Source organism: Thamnophis sirtalis, unplaced genomic scaffold (genome assembly GCF_051295495.1).
Source record: "Thamnophis sirtalis isolate CommonGarterSnake01/CBP01778 unplaced genomic scaffold, rThaSir2_p1.2 scaffold_3, whole genome shotgun sequence".
Lineage (NCBI taxonomy): Eukaryota > Metazoa > Chordata > Lepidosauria > Squamata > Natricidae > Thamnophis > Thamnophis sirtalis.
In genome coordinates this window covers 38,189,482-38,205,591 of record NW_028261383.1, presented here as the reverse complement: position 1 = coordinate 38,205,591, position 16,110 = coordinate 38,189,482, and the positions used below count along the sequence as shown (strand labels likewise).

At 40.2% G+C, this 16,110-nt stretch overlaps 2 protein-coding genes across 2 annotated transcripts in view; both read left to right on the top strand.

The window, feature by feature from the left end:
- Positions 1 to 16,110, top strand: part of LOC106543884 (uncharacterized) — an 80,586-nt gene that overhangs the window by 8,126 nt on the left and 56,350 nt on the right. The window contains 1 exon segment of the mRNA XM_087708199.1: positions 15,016 to 15,981. Within this exon segment, the coding sequence (XP_087564325.1) occupies positions 15,016 to 15,981 (966 nt within the window).
- LOC148047933 (zinc finger protein 202-like) lies at positions 5,313 to 14,405 on the top strand. The gene is made up of 5 exons (XM_087711143.1): positions 5,313 to 5,879; positions 6,649 to 6,766; positions 6,894 to 6,961; positions 13,888 to 14,017; positions 14,275 to 14,405. The coding sequence occupies exons 1-5, from the start codon at positions 5,436 to 5,438 to the stop codon at positions 14,403 to 14,405; spliced, it is 891 nt and encodes a 296-aa protein (XP_087567269.1). The 5' UTR covers positions 5,313 to 5,435.

Sequence of the window (16,110 nt, the reverse complement as noted above, 5' to 3'; positions counted from 1 at the left end):
GGCTGGTACCGTGCAATTGGAGTCCAGCTCAGTCCAAATCCGAGCGACTTTATCCGTTAAATACTGGACAAATTCCTCAGCTCTACCTTGTAAAGGGTCATCCGCATCCCTCCCTTTCAAGAGGGAGCGGGCTATCCTAAACAAGGCGGCTGGGCGCTATTCAGCGGATGCAATAAGGGCGGCAAACTGCAAACATTTCGCCGCCCGTATTGCCACAAGATAGGCTCTGATAAATGTACCTTCACAGGATGGCCTGAGACTTTTGCTTGCAGGACAAATAAAGATCATGAAGTAGTAAACATCCTATTGGAAGAAATTATTTCTAGGTTTGGGCTGCCAAATAGTATATCATTTGATTGTGATCCATATTTCATAGCTAAATTTGTGCGAACAGTTAAACATCACTTGGAAGCTTTACTCAGCCTACCACTTGGGAATTCGTCCTATGGAAAAATTGTAATGATTTACAAAAACAACAGCTAGCTAAGCTATGCCAGGAGGCTCACCTGTCCTCACCGCAAACTTTGCCACTCGCGTTGTTGGGGCTTCACATTGCACTTTGAAAGCAAATAGGCTTGAGCCTCTTTGAGGCCCTTTTTGGGCGACCACATCCCTCCTTAAAGGCAGAGGAGAGGTCCATCCCACTGGTGGGAGAACTGACCTTGTACCAATATGTAAGGCAACTTGCTGGGGTTATGAATTTTCTTTCTGCAGGACTAGATCGTCTAGTGCATCCATTTCAGCCTGCAGACTGGATGCTTGTAAAGACGTGGGGACCAACAATCTCCTTGGATCAGCAGTGGAAGGGGCCGTTTCAAGTGCTTCAGACCACCTATACAGTACTAAAAGTGGAAGGCCTGGCATCTTGGATAGATCCCTTCCAGAGTGAAGAAATACCCACGATCTGCCCTTCCTGATTCTTGGACTACGCAGCCTGTGACTTTCTCAGTAGAAGAACTGGGACTTAAGTTATTGTTCTGGAATCAAAAGCTTCCAGAACCATAGTTGTGTGAGAGCAGAACTGTGATCTCCCATAGGTGTTTTCTCAATTAGAACATTTCCACAAAAGGTATTTGTGGCTACCCACACTAGAATTAGGAGTTACCCAATTATTACCACTAGCTGATTAGTGCATCTCTGTATGTGAAGGCTAAGATATTAAGACAAATAGACTTAACAACTGTCGGGATGAGACCATATGATTTGTTATGTTTCTGTGTTCTTCAAACCCACCTATATTATGCCCACTTTACCTGAAAGAAAGATTGGAAACCATAGGAATCTTGAACAATTCCGAAAGTACTTGAAGAATACCAACCCCTTACTTTGTTCCGTGAGCTCTGGTCCCTCAATAATGCTTTGTATCATATACAAGCAGTGGAGGAAATCCTGGCTAATGAGACTGGGGAGTTTCTATTGCTGCAGCAAAAGAACAAGAAGCCATTCCGACAATGACAGTTCAGAATAGAATGGCTCTCGATATGATATTGGCATCATAAGGAGATGTGTGTGCACTACTTAGACAATGTCGTGTGCACAAATCGGAGGAATTCCACAGCTGAACTACACACATTGCAAAGATAGCTGCAAACCCCCTCCCCCCATGGATGAATGGAAAGACTAGTGGCATTGAATGACCGGATGGTTCACTGATTTAACCTAATAATGACCCTGGCAGGCATAGTCATTGTTTTCATAAATCACCTGTTCTGCATTACAATGCCGTCTGTTTGCCTTTCCACCTATAAGCAAACTACAGGGTCTCCCAGTAAGCAGATATTGATGTTGGGTGAATCTTGGAAAATTAAATCATTTTCAGATTCAAAGTGGGGGAATGATGGGCTGGCTGCTAAAGGAAGGTCATGGGTAAGGTGACCAGATTTTCAGATTGGTAAAGAGGGACACCTTTGACCGGGGAGGGGGGGGTGCGGCTTGATTAAAAATTTTATTCGGAGCAACAAAAATTTTCATACAACGCAAAAATAGTATTGTAATATTTTTTTATTTGAACATAACTACAATTTACAAATATAAATTGTAACTGTTGCCAAACATCAAAATTTTGATCCCGTGACCATGAGGATGCTGCAACGATCGCTAAGTGTGAAAATGGTCGCTAAGTCTGAAAAATGGTCATCAGTCATTTTTTTCAATGCCATTGTAACTTTGGTCACTATACCACCATTCTTGCCACAGTTCTTAAGTGAATAACTGCAGCTGATAAGTTGGTAGCATAAGTGAATCTGGTTTCCCTATTTGACTTTGTCAAAAGGTCACAAAAGAGGCAGTTACATGACCCCAGGACACTGAAACCATCATAAATACGAATCTGTTGCCAAACATCAAAATTTTGATCACGTGACTATGAGGATGCTGCAATGGTCGCTAAGTGTGAAAATGGTTGCTAAGTGTGCAAAATGGTCATCAGTCACTTTTTTCAATGCCATTGTAACTTTGGTCACTAAGCCCATTATACCACCTTTCTTGCCACAGTTCTTAAGTGAATAACTGCAGCTGGTATTTTGTATTTTGGATAGAATCTTTTTTTAAATAGTCTAAGACAATTTAAAAAAAGAATCCACACAGAATAAATTGAAGTAAAACATTTCAAAGTATTGTGCATAGAATTTTTAAAAATGGTTTCACTTCAATTTATTTTGGATAGAATCTTTTTTTAAATAGTCTAAGACAATTTAAAAAAAGAATCCACACAGAATAAAACTAATTTAAAAAATCCTATGCACAATAAATAACATATTATTGTAAAATACATTAAAAAAATAAAAGAAAAAACCCCAGCTCACTTACCAGCAGGCACAAGTGAGCACTCCAAGTCAATACAGAATGATGCAGATGTTAATACAAAGAACTGAGCAAATTAAAATGGTGAAATTAGTCCTAGGGAAATATTTTTCAAAGAAACTTTACCACTATTTTTTCCACACGAGCCAACCTCCAACCTCCGTGCCTCTCCCCTCCGGAAAATCCAGGAAGGAACACTTGCGATTTCACTAGCCAAGTATTTCCTGGAGCTCTATGGTACCAGGTCATTCCCGTAAGCCGCCCGGGGTTACCTGTGTGTGAGGTGGGCTGCCCTATGCATTTGCGTGTGTGCGCTGGAGAGAGAGTGAAAAAGAGAGGGAGAAATAATTATATTAATTAGATAGATCAGTTTTTCTCCACCTTGGAGACTTGAAAGTGTGTGGACTTCAACTCCCAGAAAGGGAGTTGGGAGAAAGGGAGAAAGGAGGAGAGAATGAAAGGAAGATGGAAAGAAGAAAGAGGTAAGGAGAGGAGGATGGAAAGGAGAGAAAGAGGGGGAGAGAGGGTAGAAAGGGGAAGAGGAAGAGCAGGAGTAGGAGAAAGGGAAGGGAAGAAGGAAGGGGAAGGAGAGCAGGAAGGAAGAAAGTAGAGAAGGGAGGGAGAAAAGAAAGGGAAAATAAGGTGGTGTTATAACAGGAGGAAGGGGTAGTAAACAAAGCAACCCAAACTGTATATTATAACCTATTAAATGAAATAATAAATGTATAAGAATGATAAATGTTAAAACACTTGTAACCAAATGACATGCTATATGTGATGATGGGTTTTTTTCTTTTTGTTTTGTTTTTATTGTTGTGGGTATGTGTCGTCTATGTAAGAAAAAAAATAAAAAAAGTTGATAGGCAAGAGGAAGGAGGAAGGAAGGAAAAAAGAAAAAGAGGGAGAGAGGAAAGAAGAAAAGATGGAACTAGAAAGGAAAGAAGGGAGGGAGGGAGGAAAGGGGAAGACAGGGAAAGAGCAGAAAGACAGAGAAGGTGAAGGTAGATAGGCAGAAGGAAGAAGGAAGAAATAGGAAAGGAGGGAAGGAGGAAGGAACAGAAGCGAAGAAATGGAAAGAGCAGAAAGACAGAGAAGGTAGATAGGCAAAAGAAATGAAGCTGAAAGAATGGAAGGAGGAAGGAAGAGAAAAAAGGAGGAAGGGAGTGAGTGAGGAAAGAAGAGAGGATGGAAGGAGAAAGGAAGGAAGAGATAGCTAATCAAGCGCCCCCCCCCCATCCCCCGGTAAAGGGCGTCCCTCTTTTCCAATCTGAAAATCTGGTCACCTTACTTTAAATACAAAATTCTTTAGTAAATTATAACATTGTCCAAAGGAGGTTGAGAAGGCTTCCTGGCTTTCTCAAGAGAGCCCCCTCCTGGCCCTGCATGGGAAATGCACCATCTCTCCTTTTTCCATGAATACCTTCCATGCACAGAAAACCCATCCGAGGCTTCCTCTGCAAAGAGAAAGGAACCGCATGCGCTTCAGCGTTGAGCCGCTGTTGCAGGTTGGGAAGGCAGTGACGTCACTAAGTCTTGCCTTTCTAGCTGCTGGACTCTCTCTCTTTAACCCTTTAAGCTTCGCAGGCAGTTAAAAAGGCTGCAAGGACGTTTTGAAGGAAAGAGGTGGCAAAGGTAGGTGTTTGTCTGTGTGTTTGTGTGTGTGTGTGTGTGAGAGAGAGAGACTGTGCGTGTGCATATATATACCAAGTCAATCCTAGGAGCGGGAGACCCCAGATTCCCATGTTTCTCTGCCGCCCTTTTCCATGGTGATAACAAAGGAGAGCTCCAGAAGATGCATGCTGCCCTCAGGAAGAATTCCAGATCCCAGAAAGGAAAGGGAGCGCCCCATTTCGTGAGAATAGCTCCTGCATAGGGGAGAGCGGGAGCTTGTATGGCAAAACTCAAGCAGGAAGTAAAAACAACTTTTAATTCTCACTCTGTGCTGGATGACACTAAACTCAGCTTGGGGCCTTTTGCAACTCAATTTGTTTGAGGAAGGTAGTCAATCACGTCATCGTATTGAGCTGTGTGCATTTAATCCTTTATATTTCATAGGAACTGAACGCCTGGATTTGATTGACCTGTTTGTGCTTAGGACACATTGTGTGAACCTGACCCCCGGTGTGAAGGGAGAAAGAGAAATGGACCAGGGTCAAAGGATTGGCACCTCATTTTTTGTGAACTGAATTTTCATGCTTTGGGCTTTTGTATGTTGTATGTTGTGTGTACTCTGCTTATAGGTAAACGTAGAGCTATATTTTTAAAATGCAAGTCTTTCCCTTTGAGTAAAAAGAAATTTAAATTATCCAAAATGCCCATATAGACTGAATCTTCTTGCTGAAAGTCACCACTTCACAGGTCAGAAAAATGCTTCTTTCTGTGGGGATGAGTGTTGATAAATGATCTGATCTACTAGCTTAGATTTATTCGTTCTTCTATAAGAAAATTGCAAAATTGAGGCCATTTGTTGATCTTCATGTAGAGAAAAAAATGATCCCTTTGGCAAGGAGGGCTTAATGGCTTGTTCTGGTATTCCCATGGCTAAATGAACATTGCTATGAATTTAAAAAGCATTTGGAGATACACAGGTTTCATTGCACCCATTTGGAATTGTGTTACAGGACAGAGAGAGAATGGCTCGCCTTCCTTTAGCAAGTGAGGGAATTGGAAAAGACCCTTCCGATGCCCAGTCTGGAATCCGTGGGGAGATCTGGGCAAGAAATGGGCAGAAGATGCTGGAAGAAGGAACCATCGTTTCACAAATTCAGGCTTTGAATTTCAGGAGCATCCAATATCAGGAGGATGAGGGTCCCCGAGGACTTTGTAGTCGGCTCCACTTCTTTTGTAGTCGATGGTTGGGACCAGAAAAGCACACAAAAGCGCAGATGCTGGACCTGGTGGTTCTGGAGCAGTTCCTGGCCCTTCTGCCCCTGCAGATGGAGAGCTGGGTGCGGGAGTGTGGAGCAGAGACCAGCTCCCAGGCGGTGGCCCTGGTGGAAGGCTTCCTCCTGAGCCAGGCAGAGGAGAAGAAGGAGCAGGTTGAGTTGCCGGTGAGAGGACTTCTTCTTGGGCCTGAATATAATAATATGTTCAGATTTTTGTATCAAATTTTTGTAGGTTTATTAAGATATAAAATGCAAGAAAATGAAAATAGTAGGAAAGTGGGAAGTGAAGTGAAAGAAGTGTAGGGTAAATGGGGAAAAAGAAAATCATTGAAAATCTGAATCTTTTTAGCACAGTCGAATAAATGGTAACATTACAAGTTCAATGTCTTACATTTACATACTTAATATGTACTAGCAAATTCTATATAACAACAAACTTATGTAATCAACAAAACTCAATCAAAGTTTCAATACAAAACCCAGCATTGGTTCCAAAGTAGAAGCAAGATTGGCTTGGTCTTTTCTTTAACTAAAGCAGTTAATTTTTCAATCTCTTCCATCGGTTTTCCCAACGACTTCTCCTTTGTGGCTATTAAAATATCCGTCCGCTTTGCAAAGAGCATCCTTTCTGCTCTCAACATATATAACAGCAAAGTTATATATGTAGTTTCCATCCCTTTTTCTATTAAACCTAAAAGAAAAGTCTCTGGTTTGATTTTCATGCCCTCTTTGAGAATCTTCTGCAGTACAATATAAATCTTATCCCAGTATTTCTTTGCTTTGTTACAAGTCCCGCAGAGTTGGTAAAAAGTTACTTTTTTATATTTACATTTCAAACATGTATTTGAAATTCCTTTGAGATTTGAAAAATGTTTGGCAGTTTATCAGGTGTTAACTAGAGTTACACACCACTTCATGATGTGTAATGTCCATTAATTCTTTTTTTCCTGGATCCTATTTCAAGTCCTTCGCAATGGAGATCAGAGATCCTGAGAGAAAGAGGCATCTGTCAAATCTCCCTCAAGAACTGTCTTTCAGGGGGATCCCTCAGGAAAATCCAATTCAGGATACCTCAGGAGGTAATATAAGGTCCTTCCACTCCTTTGATAAATCCTAACTTTCTCATCTTCTCTGTGTCCTCTCCCCTATAGCAAACCTCCTCCCATTTTATTAATTATGCCTTTTGAAATTCTGTCTCTCTCACAGGGAAGAATAGAAGGAAGTCGACTCTTTGTTTAGGGGGAGCAGAAACCATGATTGAACCTCCAACTCAGGTATGAGAATAACTTTGATTTACTAGTTTTCTATTTTTTCCCCTCAGGAAATCAGCCGTTGTACATATTATAGGTAGTCTTTGACTTAGGACCACAATTGAGCGTAAATTTTTTGTTGTTGAGTGACACATTTGTTAAGTGAACTTTGCCCCATTTTACGACCTTTCTTGCCACAGGTGTTAAGTGAACCACGGAGGTTAGAAGTATGGTGGTTGTTAAGTGGCTTCCCTAATGAGTTTGCTTGTCAAAGGTTCACAAAAGGGGAACACATGACCCTGGGACCCTGCAACTGTTATAAATGTGATTCAGTTTCATCAGGTGCCCATGGGGATGCTGGAACAGTCGTAGGTATGAAAAACAGGCATAAGTCATTTTTGTCACTGTCATTGTAAATCCCTAAAACATGTTGTATGTTGAGGACTACCTGTACTGTCTCCTGCCATTTTCCCCTTTTCTTTTGGTTGGATATTCCTTTTAGGATTTTTTTTAAGACTAATACTTTAAAAAGAAAATTCTTTTTGCTAATTATTCTCCCAACTTTTCAATAAATAATGTTTTACAGAATTCTTTATATTAGTCATGATGTCTGCAGCTTGTCCTATGAAAAACTGTACAAAAGAGATAGTTTGCGTCCATCAAACAAATTGATTACATGGCATTAAATTCACAGTTTCTCTGGATAAACATTTAAACTAAACAATGGCGACAGAGAATTAATTGATACAGAACATTTCTGTCCCCAACAATCTAAAATTAATAGATTAATATAGTGCATATAACATAGATGTTTGTGTGGGTAAGAATATCAACCTTGCTGTCAAGCAAAATCAAGCATTTAATCGTGAGTGCCATACAATCTGCAATCAAACAGGTGGTGAGAAAGTAGGGGAAGTCAGACACAACACAGGTTATGTAGACAGTAATCACAGGGTCAGTCAAAATGGACGCAAATGTGTATATACCAATGCACAGAGTATGAGGAATAAACAGGGTGAATTAGAAATTTAAGTAAATGAGGGCAAACATGATATTGTTGCCATTATGGAAACTTGATGGGATGAAACCTACAAATGAAACATACAGCTAGAGGGATTTAAATTATTTTTTAAAAAATAGACCAAATGAAAGAGTTGGTAGAGTTGCACTATATATAAGAAATACTTCTCTACAGAAATAGAGCACAACAATGCTGAAAACTGCCTTGAATTGGGTCAATATTGGGGGGGGGGGGGGATAACATTGGTATAGGCCACCGAACCAGAGTAAATAGATGAACTTTTTGCTAGTCAGTTAACTAAGTTATGTAGGAAGCACATCACAATAGTAATGGTGGATTTTAACTACCATGAGTTCAACGCAGAGATGTTATTGACTTTCTTTTTTTATTTCCTTTGTCTTAATATATTTTAGACTGTGTTTGTTAAAAATCTACACCGTGTACGGGCTCTGGGAAGTTGGGGGGGGAGGGAGGTGGGGGGGAGGGGGGAGGGGGATATATAGTATGTTTTAGATTTCAAAGTAACGCGATTGCACTTGTATACTGTTGCTCTTTAATTCCAGTGTAAAAATAGGACAAGCTGAATATATTAATAGATAGTAGAAATACACCGAAGGGAGGAGTAGAGGGATAGAAGAAAGAGGGGTAGAGAGGGTGGGAGAGAGGATTGGAGGGAGGGTGAGAAGGAAGGAAGGGAGTGTACCGGGAGAGAGGAGTGGTAGAGGGGGAGGGGAAGTAGGGTAGAGGGGAATGATGGAGGGAAGATGGAAAGTTGGAGGGGGGCGAAAGAAAGGGTGTATGGAAGGTCGAAGAGGTACATTGGGTTTCTATTTTGGGGGGTATTATTGACAAGAGGAATGGCTGTGTTTATTGTTTAATGTTATATGGCCCCGGTTCTGCACAGTATATATGTGACTGTACGAAAATGAAAATGGAAAATAAAAACACATTTATACACACACACAAAAAGTAATGGTGGATTTTAACTACCCTGACATCCTGGGAGACAAACTGCACCAAGTGGAAGGTCAAACAGATTCTTGATAAACCTATCAAGAGAACTTTGTTTCCCAACAAGTAGAGCAGGGAGTCAATCAGATTGGTCTTAATTCTCACTAACAGTGATGAAATGATAGAAGGAATCTTGTGGGGGGGTGATAATACAATACTGGAATTCCACATTATGCGAGCAATAGAACAAAGTCTTTGATGTTAAAAGAGCTAATTTCAATAAACTTAGAGATAGTTTGGGAATTATTCCATGGATGAGAATCTTCAAGGGGAAAACAACTCAAGAAGCTTGGGAAATTTTGAGAAGTGAGATTATAAAAGCCCAGTCTAGCACAAAACCAATGAAGAAGAACAAATAACAGCTCTCAAAAGAAATCAACATGTCTGCATAAAGAACTCTTATAAATTGAAAGACAAAAAGGACAAGTAAAAAAAAGGGAAAGAGGGGCACATAACTAAGGCAAAGATGAAGTGAGGAAAGCTAATGAAGTAATGTTTGTTACAAAAAAAAGTGTCTTTCAACATGTTAAACCTAAAAAGAAGTCAAGGACACAATTGAACCTTTGGTGGCAGAAAGTGGGAAGAAGGTGACAAGCACAGGGAGAAAGTAGAACTACTTAACTCATGTTTTTCATCCGCCTTTACACAAAGGAAAAAAACAGTCCAGTTTATCAAAAACAGCACCACAAAAAACAGATTAGGAACACAAGTTAAAATAAGTAAGTGAGCATCTGTCCTTCCTAGATGAGAAGACCAATAAAGTATACTGGAGGCTAAAGCATATAAAGAACGGTTGCTGGAATTTGGTATGTCTTTTTTAATGAAAAGAAGGACTAGGGATAACATGACAGTATAGAGTTTCCTGCCTAAGCAGGAGGTTGGAGTAGAAGACCTCCAAGGTCCCTTCCAACTAAACTATTCTAACCTATCCTACCCTATCCTACCTTACCCTACCCTACCCCCTATCCTAAATGGTGCCCCTTTTGTAATTAATTGAGTTGAATTTGTGCTATGAACCTGAAAAATATTTCAATATTCAAAGTAGCAAATTTCCATTTTTCCAATGCTTCATTTACAATCATTAATAAGAAAAATACATGGTTAATAGTTAAGATTATTCAAATACCAGGCTAGTCGAAATATAGAAACGTCTGCAAGTAAAAAGTCTTCTGAAAGAATAATTAGCCAAGGACCTATTAGCTTAGAACAGTGATGGCGAACCTATGGCACGTGTGCCACAGGTGGCACGCAGAGCCATTTGTCAGGGCACGCGAGGCGCTGCCCTGTCAACTGACCAGTGCGCATGCATGCACCAGTCAGCTGTTCACCCTTTTTTAAAGCCGCTTTTCGCCCTCCCCAGGCTCCAGAGGCTTTATAGGAGCCTGAGGAGGGCGAAAAGAGCCTCCCCCGCCCTCGGGAGGCCCTCCAGAGACTTCATGAGCTTCCCTAAAGCTTCCAGAGTGCAAAAAAACATGCCCTACGGGCAAACCGGAAGTTTGGGAACAGACTTCTGGTTTGCTCAGAGGTTTTGACTGCTCCGGAGTCTTCGGGGAAGCCTCCTGAAGATCCCTCAAGCCTTCGGAGCGCTCAAAACGACCTTCCAAGCAAACCAGAAGTCACTTCCAGTTTGCTCGGATGTTCGTTTTGACTGCTCCAGAGGCTTCCTGAAGGTCTCTGAAACCTCCGGAGGGTTTCCGGGGGGCGGGGGAGGCTGTTTTCACCCTCCCCAGGCTTCTATAAAGCCTCTGGAGCCCGGGGAGGACAAAAAAAGCATGCAAAAAATGGGGGGAGTGCCTGTAGTGCACGCATGCGCACTGGGGGGGTGCACATTGAATTATGGGTGCATCACGCCTGCACACGACCCCCCTGCGCTCCCCCCACTTATGCCATGCGAGCCAAAAAAGGTTCACCATCGCTGGCTTAGAAAGTAAATTCTTCTGACTTTTGCCTGGATTTGGAGGCCAAACAATCCAGCTTTGCACAGGCTAAGAATTGTCTTCAATGGAAAACATTCTTCATTTTCTTATTTACTGTCCAGCCAATGGCTCAGACTACTAGCAGCTTCCTTACAATTTGAGGAGGAGCAGAGTCTCTGGGTATTGATGGCACACCACACAGACCCCTGGTTGAGCTCTCCCAGCACTTTCATGAAGGTGTTGAGGATGAACAGGATAGGTCCATTATTAAATTCATGTATTTTCTTATCATTATCTTCTATATCTTCATTCTCCCCTTTAATTTTGGGGGCTCCAACCCTATCATCTTTTGCTGTGAGGAAGACTAGTCTTTCCAGTTTTTTCTCAATTCTCCCATATCCTTCCAATAGATTTTGAATTCCAGCCAAGATATTTTGGAATGTTAAGGTTTCCTCATCTAAGTATTGATCCATGTTTCCAAAAAAGAAGAGAGAAAGAAAAAAAAAACCCCAATAATGACTGCCAGTCTAGTCTTCCAGGCTTCTCTTAGCTTTTATTTTATTTAAGTTGACTTAAACACAAGTTCTTTTATGCTCTTCAAAGGGGAAGGGTTCTGTCCCCCCCTTTCTTTCTTTCCTTCCTTCCTTCCTTCCTTCCTTCCTTCCTTCCTTCCTTTCTTCCTTTCTCTCCTTCCTTCCTTCCTTCCTTCCTTCCTTCCTTCTTTCTTTCTTTCTTTCTTTCTTTCTCTGCCAAAATAGTTCTCAGAGGCACCTGTGAAAACAGTTGGTGCCCTTGGTTTTTTTATCAGTTTCTGCAAACAAGTTGCAAACCCTTCAGCTGCAGTTAGTAAAGTCAAATAAAGAAAGAGATGCGTTGTTTCAGAAAAAAAACCACCTTCGACTGGCAGTTAATTTTCACCTTCTGTAGGAAACAAAGTTCTTTAGATTGCTTTTAGTGTGATTTAATAACAAATAGTAGGAAGAACTGTTAAAATAAAAAGGAAGGTTTTAATCCAGAAGTCAAAAAATAAGCAACAAGAAGCAGAAGAAAAAAAAAAATCAATCCGTTCACTTTAAGAGGAGAAATGGAGAATGTGATGAACATTTCAATCCACAAAAAATAGTTACAATGAAAAAGGGGGAAAAAACCCTTTCCACAGCGATCCCATTAGGATTATTTTCGCAGCTCAATTCTTTTGTTTAAGGATCAATTTGGCTTTAAGGAAATATTTCTTTGGGCAGTCTTTAGCAAAATAGAAAAAAATACCTCACCAATGGACTCACTTTCTCTTTTCACTTCCTTCCTCCCAGAGCATCCCGACTTTATCAGCCTAGGGCTGCCTGTTCACAGCGGGCTTGAAGCACTTCCCTTGGGTTTAACAGGGATTTTGCGATATCCCTGAGACCAGCAAGACTTTGTCTTCCTGATCACTGTCTCTACAGGACAGTTTAGGTCTCAGTGGACCCCCCAGCGGCAAAAGTGTCAACGGTGGTCTCAGAGTGTTGAGACCGCACGTTGTAACATCGTGACCTGGCTCCTGCTTCCAGAATGAATAGTATTTTGATGAGGGTTTGCTGGCTGTTTGGTAGATCAGTTGATCCAGAAGAAAACAGGGCTAATTTAACTTGAATGGCACTGAAAGTCCTACAGAATCATTCAAGTTGATAAAAACGGCGTAAAATCTTTCTTTCATCAAATGCTTTTTGTTCTGTCAATTTTGTCATCTAAACCACAGATCCTTACTAAACATAGCCATTTATCCTTTTTTAAAAATAATTTATTTTTTATTTTCAAAACAAACACAACACATCCTTCTTTACATACTGTAGAAAGTGTATCAGTTGGTTTCATAAAGACTTTCGTGCATCTCTTCCTCAGTCAACAAACATAATTCATATTAACTGAAGTATTTTAACTCAGATAGTTATACATCTTACCATCATCATTCCTCCATTTTCTTTGACAATAATTGTTTAAACATCCTTCATCATAAAATATACCAAGATTTACCACATAATCACATACTGGCATTTCATTTACTATTTCCAAAATCCTCCATTAACACTGAATCCTTATATCCTATTCCAGCAAAACATCCATAATATTTAATAACAACATTTTCTGATCCTCCTTTCCAAATCCAGTTTACAGTTTACATACAGTTTCCTTATGTTTTTCCCATACCTATATATAGGTTGTTACCATTATCCCTCCTTTATTTAACTATATCCTGTATCATAACATTTTCCCCCTAATAATCAAGACTTTAACTGTATCTAACTTAGTTCTTTTTTATTAACCTTTATATATAATCCAAAAAGATTTCTAATCTTCCTTTCATGGGTACCATTCAATATTCATATCTAATTATTACTTATCATAACACTACACATTGTATACATTAGTAACTTTATCAATTATTTATTTAACTATATCTATTGTCACTAAATTTCACTAAGTTTAACTAGTTTTAAATTGTGCTTTTCCATCTATCAACCTGTATCTTTCCAGTAGCAAAACAGCCCATATCTTCTGCCATTTGTGGTGTCAGTCCTCTAATCATCTCCTTAATCAACTTTGTATGGACTCCTCTTAGCAACTCCTTGCTTATAAAATCTCTCATGTAATTTCGATGCTCTTTTTCTGTTTCCTTAATTAGCTTATCTTTGATTGTCAAAGTTGTCAAATGGTTATTATTGTTGCTAGCTTGAAGAACTCTTGCATCGATCAGGGACTTTGTGATGTCCCTGAACACAGCAAGATGTATTCTTCCTGTTCACTGTCTCTTCGAGAAGGTTTAGGTCCGATTGGACCACCCAGTGGCAAAAGTATTGGCTGCGGTCTCAGAGCATCGAGACTGAACGTCTATATCGTCACGAAGTTGGATCCTCCTCAACATAGCAATTTATCTTAATGTCTATGTTTGCTTTAGAAATTCTTAATAATAGGAAAAATCCTGCAGTTCTTCCTTGGTCTGTTCTGTATTTTTTTCTCCCTTTCAGGAGGTTCTTCTGCCCTTTGAGGAAGTGGCAGTTTATTTCTCCGAGGAGGAGTGGTCTCAACTGGATCCTGACCAAAAAGTTCTGCATTGGGAAGTCATGCTGGAGAATTATAAGAATGTGGCCTCTCTTGGTAAGAGTTTCCTACTCTCCAGGCAGAGAATTCAGGAAGACATTTTGTAGTTAGATGCCATTAGCTAGTTCTTATGAAAACATTTATAAATTGATATCTTCAGAGAGGGGAAAGTTTTGTTTTTCTAGTGCTCCTAGGAAGGAAATAGGTTTATGGCATTTTGCTTAGATATATCCTATCTAATTTATATTTCTATATAAACATTTTATGACAAAATAATTCCTTGGTTTGAGGTAATGCCAAATTTCATCACACAGATTTCAACGATTTTGGCCCAGATGCTTCCTATCAAGAGTTGCCATTCAGGTTTTTTGACTTAAATGTCTTTTCCAAGATTTTATCCCTCATCCAAAGAGATACTATCATTTCTATACCATGCCAATATTAGGATACAAATATGCAGTATATATTAGAATTTGGCACAATACCTGAAGGCAATCAATATGACTTCTGACAGAGTGATTTTTTCCCCTAACCTTTCTCCCACTTTCATTTCTCATTCCCTTTGAAGGTGATAATGAGAATTATAATAAAGACTCTGCAGAACCAATCAAAGTGTTCAGAAAAGGAGATGCAATGAAGAAACCTGCAATTCAAACAGATTTCCAAAGGCAGGAGAGAAACCTGTTGAATAACTGGAATAAGGAAAGCTCATGTCCTTCGATTGTTACCAAGATGCAGAACTTTTCTGATCAACAAGAAAAACTAAGGAAGAAATATATTGAGAAAGGTGTAAGAATCTTGAAAGAGACATTAGATGTAGATGGACCCTCTCCATCACAAGCCAAAGGAGCAGCCAATATGGACAAAGACAGAGAAAAAAAATACAGTGGGATGTTCACACTTTCTCAAGAAAATGGGTCTCTTGAATCACAGAAAAGTTTTCACATTGGAGAGAAGACAAATAAATGCAATGAAAACGGAAGCAAAACTGTTAATAAAAGGACCTCCAGAAAAGAGAAGCCATATAAATGCATGGAGTGTGGAAAGGGCTTTATTCAAAACGGTCACCTTATTGCTCATCAAAGGATCCACACAGGGGAAAAGCCATATAAATGCATGGAGTGTGGAAAGACCTTCAGAATAAGCAGTGATCTTACATCCCATCAAAGGATCCACACAGGCGAGAACCCTTATAAATGCATGGAGTGTGGAAAGAGCTTCAGAACAAGTGGTAAACGTACATCCCATCAAAGGATGCACACAGGGGAGAAGCCATATAAATGCATGGAGTGTGGAAAGAGCTTCAGAATAAGCAGTAGTCTTACATCCCATCAAAGGATCCATACAGGGGAGAAGCCATATAAATGCACGGAGTGTGGAAAGGACTTTAGCCGAAACATTAACCTTATTACCCATCAAACGATCCACACAGGGGAGAAGCCATATAAATGCATGGAGTGTGGAAAGGACTTCAGAACAAACAGTAAACTTACATCCCATCAAAGGATCCACACAGGGGAGAAGCCATATAAATGCATGCAGTGTGGAAAGGACTTCAGAACAAGCTTTGAACTTACATCCCATCAAAGGATGCACACAGGGGAGAAGCCATATAAATGCATGGAGTGTGGAAAGGACTTCAGAACAAGCAGTGATCTTACACGCCATCAAAGTATCCACACAGGGGAGAAACCATATAAATGCACGGAGTGTGGAAAGGGTTTCAGAAGAAACTGTGAACTTACATCCCATCAAAGGATCCACACGGGGGAGAAGCCATATAAATGCCTGGAGTGTGGAAAGGGCTTTAGTCGAAAGAGCAAACTTATTACCCATCAAAGGATCCACACAGGGGAGAAGCCATATAAATGCATGGTGTGTGGAAAGGACTTTAGCCAAAACATTCACCTTACTACCCATCAAAGGATCCACACAGGAGAGAAGCCATATAAATGCATGGAGTGTGGAAAGGGTTTCAGAAGAAACTGTAAACTTATATTCCATCAAAGGATCCACACAGGGGAGAATTTTGATTTGATTTGATTTGATTTGATTAACATTTGTAGGCCGCCCTTTTCCCTGAGGGGACTCAGGGCGGCTCACATAAAATCAGGGAGGGGAAAATACAACAATGACATAGACACATATAA

Bases quoted from the DNA above. Each gene is read 5' to 3' on its own strand.
- LOC148047933 (XM_087711143.1), top strand. From the start codon at position 5,436: ATGGCTCGCCTTCCTTTAGCAAGTGAGGGAATTGGAAAAGACCCTTCC. The intron at 5,880-6,648 runs TATAATAATATG...GGATCCTATTTC, and splicing joins GACTTCTTCTTGGGCCTGAA to AAGTCCTTCGCAATGGAGAT. The intron at 6,962-13,887 runs GTATGAGAATAA...TCTCCCTTTCAG, and splicing joins TGATTGAACCTCCAACTCAG to GAGGTTCTTCTGCCCTTTGA.